Raw genomic sequence first — 15,469 nt, forward strand, 5'->3', positions numbered from 1 at the left:
ACTTCAATTGGCACACCAGATTAACACGTTGAACCAACAATCAGTTAAAACTCAATGACTAATATTGAATTTGTTTGCTTGCTTACATCACCCGATTCCTTTATCAAAGTATGGAAGGATCATCCGCTAATCTTATTTGCAAAACATACATAGACTCGATTTAGTCTATAGTTGTTCAAGTATGAAACATCACTGTTTTTTAGCATGCCATCAAAATCGAAAGATAACTTGGTCACCGACAACGAAGAACTCAACTTTAAAGAATAATATAATTTGGTACAGAACTTGGTCAACATAATAAGCAAGATGAAAAACAGCGTGCGCTACTGTAAATTGAAACAAGCCTAAGGTATGTCTTCTGTCCGTTTTTGTAGGATAGTGTACTAGAAACATGAAAGAAAAATCACTTCCACAACTTCCGCAATGACATGTTCTTCTCTGTTTCCTTTTTCATAACCTTGGCCACAGCCATCTCAAAGTCCTCCTGTGTCACATGTACTCTCCTCTCCCTCAAAGCAAACATTCCAGCTTCTGTGCACACAGCCTAAACAACAGGAAAAAAAAATTAAAAAGGACCGAGACAACTAAAATGAATGCACCAATTCACCTGAGAACACTCAAACAGCTGGGCAGACAAATGCAGCGTAAACAACGTGAAACATACCTTAAGCTCTGCACCAGATGCTCCATTCATCTTCTCAGCAATCTTCTTCAAATCAATGCCACGCATTAAGTTCATTCTTCTTGAATGGATTTTCAGAATATCTAGCCGAGACTGCATGAGATTAACTCAATGTCAGGAGTGATATGAACGCAGAGTGTGCAAGTCTATTTGCTTCTTTCCTGGAACAAGTATATAAAAGAGTAAATGCTAAGGTACTTATGCATACCTCCTCATTTGGGTTTGGAAATTCAATCTTCCTGTCAATTCGTCCAGGTCTAAGGAGGGCTTGATCCAGGATATCAATCCGGTTTGTGGCCATCAAAACCTGTAATGCATATTTTTCTTTAGAACTTGCTCATAAAATTGCTTAAATAAACATATATCTTAAATGAGTCAGATAGAGTGAAACATATCTGTTTATATGTTACTGCTTTCTATTTTTAGCCAGGCTAGTTTTAAAAAATTCTCCTGAATGCATAATCGCAGTATAGCTCCAACATAAACAAACTGTATAACCTTGATTTTATTTGAAGCTTCAAATCCATCTAGCTGGTTGAGAAGTTCCAGCATAGTGCGCTGCACCTCACTATCACCATTGCCACTTCCAGATTCCATTCGAGCAGATCCAATACTGTCAATTTCGTCCATGAAGATAATTGATGGAGCATGCTCCCTGTTAAAAAGAGTAGTGTTACGTCACAATCATAATATGGTTAAGCATGTCTTCATAGGGCATAGTTCCTAGCATACTAACCAATAAACCAATGAATCAAAGAATAATGCAAAACCCTTTATAAGTCCATTTTTTCTCTTTTCAACAGCCACTTACTTGAAATTGGAGAAGGATTAATATAGTCAAATTCATTCTCAGATTAATATGCATCTAACTACAAAGTTCACAACCACAACATTACTAATAACAGAAGCATATTCAATCCACAAAGTCGCGAAGCCACGGGGAGCCAGGCACATATCCCCCCCCCCCCCTCCTCTCTCTTCTTTCAATGAAGGGCAACACACAATGAGCATAAGTTGAGATAAGAAGAGAATGTACCTGGCCATAACAAAAAGTTCCCTGACCATTCTGGAACCTTCTCCAATGTATTTCTGAACTAATTCAGACCCGGATACCCTGATGAAGGTACAGTCAGTATGATGCGCCACTGCCCTAGCCAACAATGTTTTTCCAGTACCAGGAGGCCCATAGAGTAGAACACCCTGCAATTCATGAGATCGTCAGCAAATGGGGAAAAACGTATGCAAACAATGAACAAAAAGTACAATATACTGATGGAAGCATGGTACGTTGTGTGACAATCTCAGAAAGAGATAGTACCTTAGGTTGAGCTATTCCAAGACTTTCAAACAGTTCAGGATGTTTAATTGGCAGCTCAATGACCTGAAAAATTGATAACAAAAATGAGACTTAAAATATAAATATACAAAAAACGTGCATACGGATTAAAAAGAAGATAGAAGTGACGGATGAACAGAAAGCTAAAGATGCATAAATAGATCTCACAAAATGCAAATATTGGAAGCATATCAGTCAATATATTTTATATGATTACGCACCTCTTTAATCTCCTTGATTTGCTGGTCTAAGCCACCAATCATGTCATAGGTAGAATCGGGAACTTTCTCAACTTTCATCAGATTGACCAACGGATCAACTTTGCTCGGTAATACTAAATGAAGGACATAACTGTCATTACGAAGGGCAACTCTTGTGGATGGAGTAATCTTTGTAATGTCAATATTTTTATCAATGTCTACAACATACTTTCCTTCTGGATGAACCTGAAGAAAGAATGGGATAATCAGAACTTCATCTAGATTCTGCTTAGTTATAATAATCAAAACATCCCATAAATAATCCAAATCCGTATACAACACTCTTCAAGGACATGATGGGTTTTGCAGACCAGAAAAACGACACTCCATAATCCAGAAAAAGGGACCTTTAAGCGATAAAACATAGATCTATAATAAATGCAAATCAGACGAAGCTTAGGTGTCCTTAACTGAACAAAAATTTCGAACAAGAGTATGTCCATCAATGATTTAGAGTGCAAGTTCAAAGGATACTTATGCCTATAGCAGAATGACGCACAACCATTCAGGTATCTTAAACAACATGCGAATCGAAGTAAATATTAAGATGCCAATTGAAGATAACGATAATGGAATAAACAGAAAGCAGAGGAGCGAGACGTGACCTTGACTAGGACTTTATTCTTTCCCATAACTTTGACAACTTCACCGACATACGATCCGGGCTCCTGGAGAAGCTGCAGTTCCTCCCGGAGCATCCTCACTGTCCAAAGTTGCCATTAACCACATACACAGCCTTTCATTAGTTAACTTAATTATTAATTATAGCAGTAAATCCAACCAAATAGTTATTAGACGCATTAATTTTATTTAATAATAAAGAGAAGCATGTATAGATTAGGGCAAGGGTAGAGGTAGGGTTAGGGTAAGGACTAAGGAGGGTACCTCTAGAATTGAGCTCGTTGCGCTGAGCCTCCAGACGGTTGAGGTTGTGCGTCTTCTGGCGGAGAAGGAGCTGTAGCTCATGGATATGGAGAGAGTAGTACTGGCGGAGACCCTCACCCTGCTTGACAGCTGGCTTGGCAGAGCAGTTTTCCTCCGGTGCAGCCTCCGCCGGATGTTTCATCTCTACTTCAATTGCAAGAACGGGGTTCTCAATGGATGGTTGGATCGCTTCTTCGTAAGCGATTTGAGGACAAAGAAAAGGGTCTCGTACTCTCGTCTCGTCTCTTCTCTTGTTAGGTCGGTAAGGAGGAGTGAATGTCAATAATAAGAAGGGAACAAAACAAAGGTTGATTTGAAACTTGTGCTACTAGCACTCCTTTTTTTTTTTTACTTTCCTTTTTTTGGTACGAGTGTCCGCGGATCGGATCGGATATGATATCCGCACTTTTTAATGTTGGATCGGATATCGGATATATCCACATAATTAAACATTCTCTTTTTAATTATATTTCTATGTAAAATAATTCGATAAAAATATTTCTTTCATACTTTTAAATTTATTTATTCCTAAAATATTTTTAATCAAACTCTCTCTAGATAACAAAAATAAAATAATACAATATATGAATAATAATTACTAACTAAAACATACAAACAAATAAATATAATACCAAATATATATTTATTTATTTTTTTTAATTATTATAGTGCGGATCTACGGATCGGATATGCAGATGTAGAACAGATATCCGCGATCCGATCCGCAAAGGGTGCGGATCGAATCCAATCCGATCCGATCAATTTACGATCAGATTGTATCCGCAATTTTCAGATCAAATACGGATATTTACCACGGATTTACGATACGATCCGATTCATGGAGACCCTATCTTTTGGGTGGGGGGGGGTGGGGGTGGGGGTGGGGTGACGAATGAGGATGCCTTTACCTTGTATCAGAAGAAATAAACCAAATATCTTATGGCTTTTGGGTTGTATTCTTTGTGGGCTTTACTTTCTTAACCCAAGCCCAACAGTACATATGTCTGCCCACCCTATCAGAATTTAGATTCTACACCCAAAACCCAAAAATATCCAAACGGGCTAGAAGCAATTGTTGGTGTAAATGGTTTAGGGTATAAATTATAAAAGGAGACAAAAATTTTTGCATCACAAAGGAATATATATGTAAATATTTTGAGGAACGTGTACACATAAAAAAAAAATATTTTGAGGAACCAATCTGTTTTTGAGTTTAATGTGCCGAAAAAATGCCTGACGCTTTTGGAAAAATTTGGTCGATGTGTTTGACAAACTTGAAAAGGATTCTTTTGGTATGATCATTGGTCCACTCATGGCAAATTATACAATGCTCTTCCTGGCATTCACATATCTGATATAGATTTAACTCTTGGGGATTTCTGGCTTTACTCAAACTGAAATTTAAACAGACTTGTCTCACAGCTGACATAATTGAATTGATTAATAAATTCAATCCAAGATTGCACTTGAGACCTCAACCGGGCTGGCGATGGAATTCTAAGTCTAGTAAGACTTATAATGCGAGAGATGGTTATCTTTTGCTTTTGAGACGTTCTTATGATTGAAATGAGCTTAATAATTGGAATTGGTCCTGGCGCTCAAAAAGATAAAATTTATGGTCTGGCTTTGTGTCCATCAAGCCCTACCTGTGACTGTTTTTCATGCTAGAAGAGGTCTAACGAACTCTGATTTCTGCCCCAGGTGTTATGAGAACAGAGAAACTGTATTGCATGCCATTTTTAACTGATTGGAAACCACCTCCATGAGAGGGTGAAGCGGGTTATGGATGCATCATCAGGAGTTCCGCGGGGACGTGGGTGAAGGCTTGTTCTGGATCCTTGCCGTCTCTTTGCGATGTGAAGGGGTTTGGTCTTAGCATGGGAGTGCGGGACTAAGAATATTATCTGCGAGACAGATTCTTTGGAAGTCTTTGAGTTGCTCCAAATCTCCAATGCCTAACAAAGAAGGAAACATTATTAGAAAAATTCAAGAGTTAGTGCTCTTAAATTAAGTTCATTTCAATTAACTCAACTGCAGATTTGATTGCGAAGAGAGCGCGAGGATTCATCTACTGATTAGTAGTGGTTTTTTGGTGTTGTATTGCTTTCTTTTTTGTTGTTTTTCTTTAATGTTTTTTAGTCACCAAAAAAAAAAATATCACAGTAATATTTATCCTTTTTCATAGCCATTCCATGTAGTTGAGGTGGCTGGCTTAGGCCCGCCCACGTTCAAATGACACCAGTCCAATCCTGTGAATTTTTTATTCAACTTCATCTCTTCATGACTCACGAGAGTTAAAACGTGAGTTTTGGGCAGTGGCTAGCAATAACAAGAGAAACGAGCGCGACGTGGCAGTTATCAATTGGCAGATTCAGTAGCATAGGAAGGTGCACTGTGGAGTTTTCGATACACGCGTCCGTAGTGGATCCGTACCCTGTCTGATTAGCAAATCAATCATAACTCTAAGAAGTTGCTACATAATTGCCATTGCCATTGCTCTGCGGTTCTTCCATCCATCATTTCACTCTCTCCTTCTCTTCTTCCTCTGTTGCAGAACGCAATCTCTATTGAGTGGTACTACTAATCGAAACCTTAGGGTTTTGGTCCCTAGTTCCTCAGATCTTCAATCTCCCAAATTCTAGCTTGATCCGATCTCTGCCTCACAGAATGCCTGCCGTTTACGGATCTCGCCTCACCACCTTCGAGGATTCCGAGAAGGAGAGTGAATACGGTTACGTTCGCAAGGTATAATCCAATCCGACAAGCTTCCATTCATCACTCCATCGTATCGTCCCTTTTTCACTTCTGTTCCTATCACCTTAGATTTGCTTTCATTTACTACCATATGCACTATGTCACGTGTTCAATTTCGCGATTGGATCCAACTACATGCTTTAATTGTCGATCTTCACTCTCGTGTCGATTGTTGCACTCGTACCAATGATCGCTCTCTGTTTTTCTTAATTTGAGGATTTAATGGAAGCTCTAGTTTTCAAGCATCTGGATTTGTGTTGAATTTGTAAATTCACTTTACATTTCACTGGATGTGACATGTTATTGTTTTTGTTCAGTGGCTCCTTCGTTTTTTTTTTTCTTTTTTTTTGGTAACAAAGGATACAGAGTGTGTCTGTCTGAGGGTTTTTCTTGCTTTTTTTTTTTTGTGGTTTGGTTGGGCGGGTGATCATTTTTCAACTTGTAGTAGCAGTGAAGAATCATTTGTCAATCTCGCGCGCTATCCTTTTAGATTATAATTTGGACTGTAAGTTGAAAAGGAGGGTAGTGGATGCTTAATGTGTGATTCCTGGAATGAAACAGGTATCTGGACCAGTCGTGGTTGCTGATGGAATGGCCGGGGCTGCTATGTATGAGCTGGTGCGTGTTGGTCGTGACAATCTCATTGGTGAGATTATTCGTCTCGAAGGGGACTCTGCTACCATCCAAGGTTCTGCTCTTTGAAATTCCATAGTTTCTGAAACATTTTAGTGCATGTTGCATTCACGATGCAAAACTGCCTCTTCAATTATTTTGTTTTGTTTCTTCCTTCTGTATTCTTTTCTTAACTGAGGAGCTTCTCTGCAATTGTAGTCTATGAGGAAACGGCCGGTTTGATGGTTAATGATCCAGTGTTACGTACACACAAGGTTACATTTTATATCCCTCGTTGAATTTCACTATTTTTCTTATATTCTCGTTACCTTCCTCTACTGATAAGCTATTATTATTTCATAACCAGCCTTTGTCCGTGGAGTTGGGGCCTGGAATACTGGGAAACATTTTTGATGGAATTCAGGTTTGCTTATTAATTGATTTATGTCTGATTTCAAATGCTGACAAATTTAGCAATTAAAGTTTCACTACCTCTCCCTGTTGTTTCTAACATGAAGCTCTCTTTTTTTGCCCCTTATTTAAATCAAAACAGAGGCCTTTGAAAACTATTGCTAAAAGATCCGGTGATGTGTATATTCCTCGTGGTGTCTCTGTTCCAGCACTTGACAAAGATGCACTCTGGGAATTTCAGCCTAAGAAAATTGGTACTGTACCAGAGAAATAAATTGCTATTACTTAGTGTTAGGCTTCATAAGGAAAAAAACTAACTATTGATATTTTATTTTATGCACTGGTGACAGGCGAAGGAGATCTATTGACCGGTGGAGATCTATATGCGGTAATTTTTGTAGCTAATTCAGTGAGCTTGTTTATTATTCACATTCATTGATTTGTTCATCTAATGATTTGTTTGAACTTTTTGCCATTGCAGACTGTTTTTGAGAACAGTCTAATGCAACACCATATTGCACTTCCACCTGATGCCATGGGAAAGATAACCTACATAGCACCACCTGGCGAATATTCCCTGAAGGTTGTATTCTGAATTTATTTGCTTTTATATATATATTTATATATATTTTGGTTCAATTTCCTTGGAAGAGTGTTGTTTTAGCAGCTCTTTGCTTCATATTTTAGATTTGATGATGACATGACTGCCAAGCTTTGTATTTTTCATCATTTAGGGGATTCTCTATTTTTTAAGTGATATGTGAATTGTTTTGCAGGATACTGTGTTGGAGCTCGAGTTTCAAGGTGTTAAAAAGAAGTTCACCATGCTTCAGGTTTATAACTTCTCTTTTTCTTTTGTTTTTTCATTGTAGTTGCTTTATTGAAGGCTTGGTTTCCATGCTCTCTTCCTATATTACAAGTTCCTTGCATGAATTGCAGACCTGGCCTGTACGTACACCAAGGCCTGTTGCATCAAAACTTGCAGCTGATACTCCTCTTCTTACTGGTCAGGTAAACTTATTTGTTATAAATTCTCCCATGTACGATATAATTCTGGTAGCTTTCACATCTAATGACTTATATTTGTTATAGCGAGTTCTTGATGCCCTCTTCCCCTCTGTTCTTGGTGGGACTTGTGCCATCCCTGGAGCTTTTGGTTGTGGTAAAACAGTCATCAGTCAAGCTCTTTCTAAGGTGAGACTGATAAACCCCATCAAGGCATTCTTCTTCTTCTTCCTCCTGCAAGTCATCAGATCTTTCTAATTCATTCTTTCTCCTATTTGACAGTATTCCAATTCCGATGCTGTTGTTTACGTTGGTTGTGGGGAACGTGGAAATGAAATGGCTGAAGTATGCTTTCTTTTGAGCTACTTCCATAAAATATTCATGTTTGTGAGATTACAGTTGGTATAACCAATTTACTGAATCTTAGGTTCTGATGGACTTCCCACAACTTACAATGACATTGCCTGATGGCCGTGAAGAATCTGTGATGAAGCGAACAACGTTAGTGGCTAACACTTCAAATATGCCAGTCGCTGCTCGTGAAGCTTCAATTTATACAGGTGACTTCTTGCCTCTTAAAATTTAGAACATCTCCTTATCGTTGAGGACTAATATGTAGTTCTTCCCTCTATAAAAGAAATGTTTTCTCTCTTAGTCAATCATGTTTTCTTTTATCATCACGTTTACCTGTTTTTGAATCTTACCTCACTTTGATTTTGTTCTGTTTTGTAATCTCAGGAATCACTTTAGCTGAGTATTTTAGAGATATGGGTTACAATGTCAGTATGATGGCAGATTCAACATCTAGATGGGCAGAAGCGTTGCGTGAAATCTCTGGACGTCTGGTGAGCATTTTGTTGTTAAATGAGAGTTTCCACCTGTTATTTTGGAGTATTTTCCCCCTTCTTGGTTAAGATAAATGTATTATGGTTGGATCATCTTTCTTGACTAGCGTATAACAGACAAGTTATGTATCATTAAGCAAAAGGTGCACATGCAAATATTGACACTGACTAATATATCTTGATGTTCATGTTGTCTTCCACAGGCAGAAATGCCTGCTGACAGTGGATATCCTGCTTACCTTGCCGCGCGTTTAGCCTCTTTCTATGAACGTGCTGGAAAAGTAAAATGCCTTGGAGGTCCTGAACGAACAGGTAGTGTCACAATTGTTGGTGCTGTTTCTCCACCCGGAGGAGATTTTTCAGATCCTGTGACATCTGCAACTCTCAGTATTGTTCAGGTAAAATTAATACCTATTATATATGATCTGTTGGTAACTGCCAGTGAAGGTAGTTTGTATTTGATTGACTTGACTAATATGCCCACAAGTTCACAAAGGTCAATGTGATATTTTTACCACTAACATATCCTCTTCTATAACATTCACACTGTCTAAACTTTTTTTCTTTTGGGGGGCTATCTTGCAGGTTTTCTGGGGGTTGGACAAAAAGCTTGCTCAAAGAAAGCACTTTCCCTCTGTGAACTGGCTTATTTCTTATTCAAAGTACTCAACGGTATGCCCTACATTTGTTTGCTTTGTAATTCATATTCTCCCTTTAAAGTTCCTTCATTTGTATGCTTATACTCCCTCGCATGATTGTACAATTATATTAATTTATATTTTGTACCTTCAGGCACTTGAATCCTTTTATGAGCAATTTGATCCAGATTTTATCAACATTAGGACAAAGGCTCGTGAAGTACTGCAAAGAGAAGATGACCTGAATGAAATTGTTCAGGTACACCTTTATTGGTTCTAATATCATCTTGGTTATAAGGTTAAAGAGTTGTCCCTTTTCTCTCCTATACAGGATAGAATTATTAAACTATTTTGGGGATAGAGAAGGTATATTTAAGTTACATGAGAAAAGACTGTTACGAAGTATAGCATCTCAAACACCTAGATGTTGCAAATTATCTTCAACCTAAGGAATAGTCTGATAAGTTTATCTTTAACACCATGATATGGCATTATTTTGCATTTCTTAACAAAATCTGAGAGGATGTCTATGTATTTGTTCTGTAAGATGTAAACTAAACTGGGTCATTTGATGCAAATCATTGCTCCAGCTTGTAGGCAAGGATGCTTTAGCTGAAGTGGATAAGATCACCTTAGAAACTGCAAAACTTTTGAGAGAGGATTATCTTGCTCAAAATGCCTTTACACCGTAAGTTCCTTTCTAATTGGCTAAATTCTTTGACATGTATTATTATACAGCTTATTATGTGTTTCTTATCTTATATTGCTACCTCTTGTTTGGCTGAGATAGATATGACAAATTCTGTCCCTTCTACAAGTCTGTTTGGATGATGCGCAACATTATCCATTTCTACAATTTGGCGAACCAGGTATGGTGGTGCACTCTACAGGTTTCCATGTAAATGTTGGCATGTGGGGGGGATGATTTAAAACCACATTTAATCTCTCGTGCCACCCTCCCCCATAATTATAAAGCAGAAATTGTTCATTTCATTGTGTTATGCATTCTTGTTCCTAAGTCAGCTAGAGTATTTTGTTTACATGGTGCTGACTACACTTGCAGGCAGTAGAGAGGGGAGCTGGTACAGATGGTCAAAAGATCACCTACACTGTTATCAAGCATCGATTGGGAGATCTCTTCTATCGTTTAGTGTAAGCAATTTTAAAACTGCACTAGATGACTTATTTTGACACAGAAAGTAGAGATCTAATTCTGTTGATCTGTTGTTATTGCAGGTCTCAGAAATTTGAGGATCCAGCAGAAGGTGAAGCTGCTTTGATTGACAAATTTAAGAAATTACATGAGGACCTCACTAATGGTTTCCGCAACCTTGAGGATGAAGCCCGATGATTGAAGATTTTCAGCCTTGCTCAGAGGATAGTGTTATTTGATAGTTCTATAAGAGGAATCAAGATCCAGTGTCAGCAATGTCATGAATTTTCTCGCACTCTACTTAGATTCGTTCATTTCATATCTCTTTCCTGGTGCTGGTTTGGCTTTTCGTCTAGTTGCTTGTGCAGCTGTAATCATGTCCCCCCGTTATTTATTGATAATAAGAGATGATGCTTGTTCTTTCAGTATGTATTTAGGTGAATAAAATTATTTTTGAGAATGAAGCGGCTGTGACTGCGGGTATATGTGGATCACTATGGATTTAAGAGATGGACCCTGCTGGGACATGAAACTTTCTGAATGATGTGTTTTCTTCGATGGATTCTACCTTGTAGCAATGAATGAGTATTTGATAGAACCCGGAACTTCTCAGTAGCGCATATTCTGTCTATTCTTTCGGTCTCCTTGTTAATCATTCGTCAATGTTATTTTCTATATAAACAAACAGTATAAAAAATGTCATGAGCACATTAAAAATTAGTCACTAAATTAAGTGTTATATATGTGTATAAATACATATGTTTAATTTATTTTAATATATATTTTATTAATTAATTTAGTAACTGATTCTGTGTGTATATCCGTTGGAACAGCATATGGTATAGTGTGGCTTTTCCAAGCCGTGCAACGCAAAGCTAATTTGGTTGATTCTGGTTTCCCTTTAAGAGTCATAAACTCATAATATTATCGTATGTAATCGACTAATCGGTATATATATATATATATTCATTTCTGGTTACACTTGGCTTATTTTTCTTTGCTCTTTGACAACTCCTCTTCTTCTCCCATAAAAAAGGTTAAAAATGCGGGAATCTCATTTAAGGCAGTAACATTACCAACAGGCGTAATTGCTATTCAAGTAAAAACCAATATAAAGCTTGGTCTATGAGGCCAGCATATTCAATGGGAATTTCATCGAAGGCAATAACATTAATACTCCATTAAAAGCAAAGAAACCGAAGTATATCATCTGAAATACCGCTTAAGCGAGATAAACATGGTTCTGTAATGATAGTACACACACAACACATGGTATCAATACTAAACAATAGGGGTTGTTGGCCTTCATACTATCCGGGACCAACTTTAGGAATATCATAATGCTCGCTCATGTTTGCAAGATATTGGTTGAAATCCTGAATCCTATCGCGGTGAGATTTGTTGGAGATCTTGGCCAACCTATGAACATCAAGCTGCTCCCTCTGTTCTATGTATCGTTTCTCTGCTGGTGTAAGATGATCATCATAGTGAGCATCCTTCCCTTCCCCACTCAGTTTGCCCTCATCGTTCGCATTTTGATCATCCGTAGCCAAGGATTGCTCTGTGCTCCCACCTGTTTATTGAATGGGAGAACAAGAAATAAGAACCAGAAGGAACTTTGAGCAGTTCAATAAATCATCTTCTTATTCTGCATCAAAAGTACTCTTGCTGGTGCCAAATTTCTAATACGAAGAGTATGATATAGGTTTCTGATATCCATCTTATTTTGGACGATGTCAAACCATCTCACATAACAAATAAATACAATTATCAGGTTGCTAATTCAGTTAAGCAAAGAGGATGATTGTACCATACATCATAACTTGCATGTAACAAAGCGTTTTATTTAGCTAAGTGTAGAACATAAGAGGTAAAGCATGACATGAAGATGAAGATGAAAACAAAGGACAGATAGATACCTGCTGAAATATCATCTTCGGTAGTCTGCAAAATCTGATTCTCATGATCTCTTTTGTTCTTCTTTTTCTTCTTCTTCACTCCGCCAGCCTTCACATCAAGTGCCTTTCCTTTGAGCTTCAATTTTCCACCAACAACATTTTCATACGCTGACATCTCTGTCTGCCAAAAAAACCCTAACTTGTTAATAACCAGGCAGGCATTGAAAACAAGTTCAAGAGATTTGATTCACCATTGAAACAGACATATCATCAAAATTATAGTTTCAGAAAATAATTTAATCTACGTATTCGATAGCTTAATGCTTAATGCTTAATGCAAGCCAAGCCATCCAAGCAGAGAAGAAAAGGACCCGAGAGAGAGAGAGAGAGAGAGAGAGAGAGAGACTTGAACCGAATCAGAGAATTAGATGGAAACCTTAAATGGAATCAAACAGAGCTGGGAACTCCGACGACGCCTCTCTCAAATCTCAAATCTGAAATCAATTATCTTCCAATCTGCTTTCCTAATTCCTGTTTCCTTCTCCTCTTCTCATCATATTTATACATAGCTGTTAAAACACGTTTGAGTATAATAATAATAATAATAATAATATTTTTTCTTGTTAACACTAACACTAAAAATGCATCAGTTAAAATTTTATTATTTCAATAAAAATATTAAGAGTTTCATTTTGTTGAAAAATATTTTATATAATTATTTAATTAAATTTAAAAATTAGTTAATTTTATTGATATGATATTTATAATAGTAGATGAAAATTAACTCCAAATACTAATCAATTTAATACATGTTGATAAAATTGTGAAAGAATAAGAAAAGAAGAGAGGAAGAATATTATACTTTGGATTTTTTAATTGATTGAATTGAATTGTATTATGAAGGTAAAACTAAATATATATAAAGTATTGGCCTAAGAAATATAAAAATAAATAAAGATAAGATAAGAACAACTAAAGATAGAGTAAATAGCCAAATTGGTCCCCGAAAGATAGCCCATTCTGCAAACGAGTCCCCGTAAGAAAAAGATAATAAAATTTGTCCCCGAAAGTTTTAAAATTGGTAACGTTAGTCCTTCCGTCAAATGTCCGTCAATTCCGTCAGTGACGCCGTTAACTGTTGCTTAGTTGGCTGTCAGTGTGGCATATGAGCATGCCAGCTTGGCGCAGAGTGGCTGGTGACAAGATATGTTTCCATATGTATGTCAAATTAGTCCTAGGTTCCCAAACCCTAATCCCCTCTTCGTTTTAAATTGCCATTGTTGCTGCAGCTTGAGCTTGGTTCTGCAGAGGCCGAAAATTCATGAGCGGTTGCACGATGGGTAGCGTAGGTGGGGGTCGCAGTGGACATGTGTCGCAATCACACGGAAGCCATGCCTCGAGCTCTTCGCTGCGGTGGCGGAGGAAGAACTCCGACCAAGTTTGCTTTTGTGGGCTGAAGACAGTGATCAAGAAGTCTGGGACAAGAGAAAATCCTGATAGATTGTTCCATGCTTGTCCAAGATACCGGGTGAGTTATCAGTGTAGTGTTCTTGAAGCTTCAAATGTTTTTAGTTGGATTTTGACAATTTGGTTCCCTGAGGTTGTGCAGAAGGGCAGCCACTGCAATTACTTTAGGTGGGCTGAGGACGACGACTATGAAGGATTAGAGAACTTAGGAGAAGTTAAAACTGATGCACAAATGGAGAGTGATGCTGCTTTGTTAAACCATAACATATCTTGGAGAATGATGACCGTAGAAGCTGAAGTAAAAGCACTTAGGATGCAGCTGTATTTTGGATTAATAGTTGTGATTTTGGTTTTTATGATTATGTGTATGTTCTTTAGTGGGAAGTGAAGCAGTTACTGTCAAAAGGTGAAAAGGATGATGCTGTGAACCTTGACAATTTTCTGTTGTTGTGAAAACCCTGTATGTTGATGTTTATTTACTAGTAAAAAGGTTATTTACATGCAATTTTTTTGTTGATCATAACATAATATAAGCAAATCAGTCATAGCAGAATAAAAATTAAGTGAAGTAGGAATAGAAAAACATGACAACATCACCAATGGTGAAGTAGTTTCCATTGTCTGAAATTCAAATAAGAACATTGTTTTAACATGATAATAATCCGGAAGGTTGTAGCTGACAGTTCAAAGCAGTACACCATAAAGGGCTATACAAAAAACAGGGCTATTGAAAATACCACAACTCCCACATTGTTTATAAAAACTAAAATTTAGCCCCGACAAAATAACAGATACTAGATGCCCTATATCTTATGTCTTCAAGTCTTGAAATCATTCCATGTCTTTCTTTCTGGGAGGTTTGAAACCCGGAGTTGGAACAAATGTCATGAAGCTGGCAAGTTTCTTGGCTGTTGCGGAGCTGCTACCCTTGATGGTTTCAGCAGATACAGCATGTGCTCCTGGAGAGGCATTTCCCTTTGCCCTGGCCCTGGTTACATGGAGTTTTGGAGGCCTTCCTCTTTTTCTAGTCTGCATCAAACAGTTTTCATCATTCTCTGAAATCAAAAATAGCTACAGTAAACAATGCTAAAATTAAAACCTTTTACAACATTACCTGAGTGACATTGCTTGAGGTTTGGGACTGTTGTGTCAGGGGAAGCTGAGGCTGCTGAGTAACAGGAATTTCAGTTTGTTCATCTGGAGCAGCTACTGCAACTGCAGGTGGTGTCTGTATAGGCTGAGTGTGATCTTCCTTTTCTGCTTCTGGACCAGGTGCAGGTTGTGGTTGTTGAACAGCTGCAAGCTGCAATTGCATCATCCTTGCTTTCTCCTGAGCATCATCCTGCTTTTTCTTGCTGCAAGTTCTCTTGTTGTGGCCCACCTCTCCACAGTACATGCACCGAATTAGAGCATACTTCCTTTTCATTTTTGTGTTCGTGCCAGTGGGTCCTTCATCCTTGTCCTTCCTTCTATTTGTTGTTGGT

General features: G+C 37.8%; 4 protein-coding genes across 5 annotated transcripts; 2 read left to right on the top strand and 2 right to left on the bottom strand.

Annotated features, from left to right (window-relative positions):
* Window positions 1-228: 228 nt before the first annotated feature.
* LOC107638382 (26S proteasome regulatory subunit 8 homolog A) lies at window positions 229-3,567 on the bottom strand. Its single transcript, XM_016341618.3, has 9 exons — window positions 3,164-3,567; window positions 2,884-2,981; window positions 2,240-2,464; window positions 2,001-2,063; window positions 1,719-1,882; window positions 1,181-1,337; window positions 891-989; window positions 665-775; window positions 229-544 (listed from the first exon to the last, which is right to left on the bottom strand). The coding sequence occupies exons 1-9, from the start codon at window positions 3,342-3,344 to the stop codon at window positions 404-406; spliced, it is 1,239 nt and encodes a 412-aa protein (XP_016197104.1). The 5' UTR covers window positions 3,345-3,567; the 3' UTR covers window positions 229-403.
* A 1,772-nt stretch (window positions 3,568-5,339) lies between these two features.
* Window positions 5,340-11,218, top strand: VHA-A (vacuolar ATP synthase subunit A). Its single transcript, XM_016341617.3, has 20 exons — window positions 5,340-5,947; window positions 6,518-6,644; window positions 6,788-6,843; window positions 6,936-6,992; window positions 7,122-7,233; window positions 7,330-7,367; window positions 7,461-7,562; window positions 7,756-7,812; window positions 7,919-7,990; window positions 8,072-8,173; window positions 8,267-8,329; window positions 8,412-8,544; window positions 8,723-8,829; window positions 9,033-9,227; window positions 9,415-9,501; window positions 9,622-9,726; window positions 10,058-10,155; window positions 10,258-10,336; window positions 10,531-10,619; window positions 10,704-11,218. The coding sequence occupies exons 1-20, from the start codon at window positions 5,870-5,872 to the stop codon at window positions 10,816-10,818; spliced, it is 1,872 nt and encodes a 623-aa protein (XP_016197103.1). The 5' UTR covers window positions 5,340-5,869; the 3' UTR covers window positions 10,819-11,218.
* A 552-nt stretch (window positions 11,219-11,770) lies between these two features.
* On the bottom strand, window positions 11,771-13,088 carry LOC107638380 (7-dehydrocholesterol reductase-like protein). Of its 2 annotated transcripts, none has more exons than XM_088485812.1 (3): window positions 12,955-13,088; window positions 12,540-12,699; window positions 11,771-12,193 (listed from the first exon to the last, which is right to left on the bottom strand). In XM_088485812.1, exons 2-3 carry the CDS (start codon window positions 12,691-12,693, stop codon window positions 11,931-11,933), a joined length of 417 nt encoding a protein of 138 aa, XP_088341938.1. In that variant the 5' UTR covers window positions 12,694-12,699; window positions 12,955-13,088; the 3' UTR covers window positions 11,771-11,930. The 2 variants fall into 2 exon arrangements, with proteins under 2 accessions (XP_088341938.1, XP_088341939.1); XM_088485813.1 differs by having other exon boundaries at window positions 12,540-12,695; window positions 12,955-13,073.
* A 766-nt stretch (window positions 13,089-13,854) lies between these two features.
* Window positions 13,855-14,373, top strand: LOC110263572 (uncharacterized). Its single transcript, XM_021105042.2, has 2 exons — window positions 13,855-14,046; window positions 14,128-14,373. Exons 1-2 carry the CDS (start codon window positions 13,855-13,857, stop codon window positions 14,371-14,373), a joined length of 438 nt encoding a protein of 145 aa, XP_020960701.2.
* Window positions 14,374-15,469: the final 1,096 nt, after the last annotated feature.

The sequence above is a fragment of the Arachis ipaensis genome, chromosome B4 (genome assembly GCF_059453495.1).
Source record: "Arachis ipaensis isolate K30076 ecotype BB chromosome B4, ASM5945349v1, whole genome shotgun sequence".
Lineage (NCBI taxonomy): Eukaryota > Viridiplantae > Streptophyta > Magnoliopsida > Fabales > Fabaceae > Arachis > Arachis ipaensis.

Bases quoted from the DNA above. Each gene is read 5' to 3' on its own strand.
- LOC107638382 (XM_016341618.3), bottom strand. From the start codon at position 3,344: ATGAAACATCCGGCGGAGGCTGCACCGGAGGAAAACTGCTCTGCCAAG. The intron at 2,465-2,883 runs GTCACGTCTCGC...TTCTTTCTTCAG, and splicing joins AGAATAAAGTCCTAGTCAAG to GTTCATCCAGAAGGAAAGTA. The intron at 1,883-2,000 runs GTACTATCTCTT...CATGAATTGCAG, and splicing joins TTGGAATAGCTCAACCTAAG to GGTGTTCTACTCTATGGGCC.
- VHA-A (XM_016341617.3), top strand. From the start codon at position 5,870: ATGCCTGCCGTTTACGGATCTCGCCTCACCACCTTCGAGGATTCCGAG. The intron at 7,368-7,460 runs GTAATTTTTGTA...TTGCCATTGCAG, and splicing joins CCGGTGGAGATCTATATGCG to ACTGTTTTTGAGAACAGTCT. The intron at 8,545-8,722 runs GTGACTTCTTGC...TTGTAATCTCAG, and splicing joins TGAAGCTTCAATTTATACAG to GAATCACTTTAGCTGAGTAT.
- LOC107638380 (XM_088485812.1), bottom strand. From the start codon at position 12,693: ATGTCAGCGTATGAAAATGTTGTTGGTGGAAAATTGAAGCTCAAAGGA. The intron at 12,194-12,539 runs GTATCTATCTGT...TTCAATAAACAG, and splicing joins CGAAGATGATATTTCAGCAG to GTGGGAGCACAGAGCAATCC.
- LOC110263572 (XM_021105042.2), top strand. From the start codon at position 13,855: ATGGGTAGCGTAGGTGGGGGTCGCAGTGGACATGTGTCGCAATCACAC. The intron at 14,047-14,127 runs GTGAGTTATCAG...GAGGTTGTGCAG, and splicing joins ATGCTTGTCCAAGATACCGG to AAGGGCAGCCACTGCAATTA.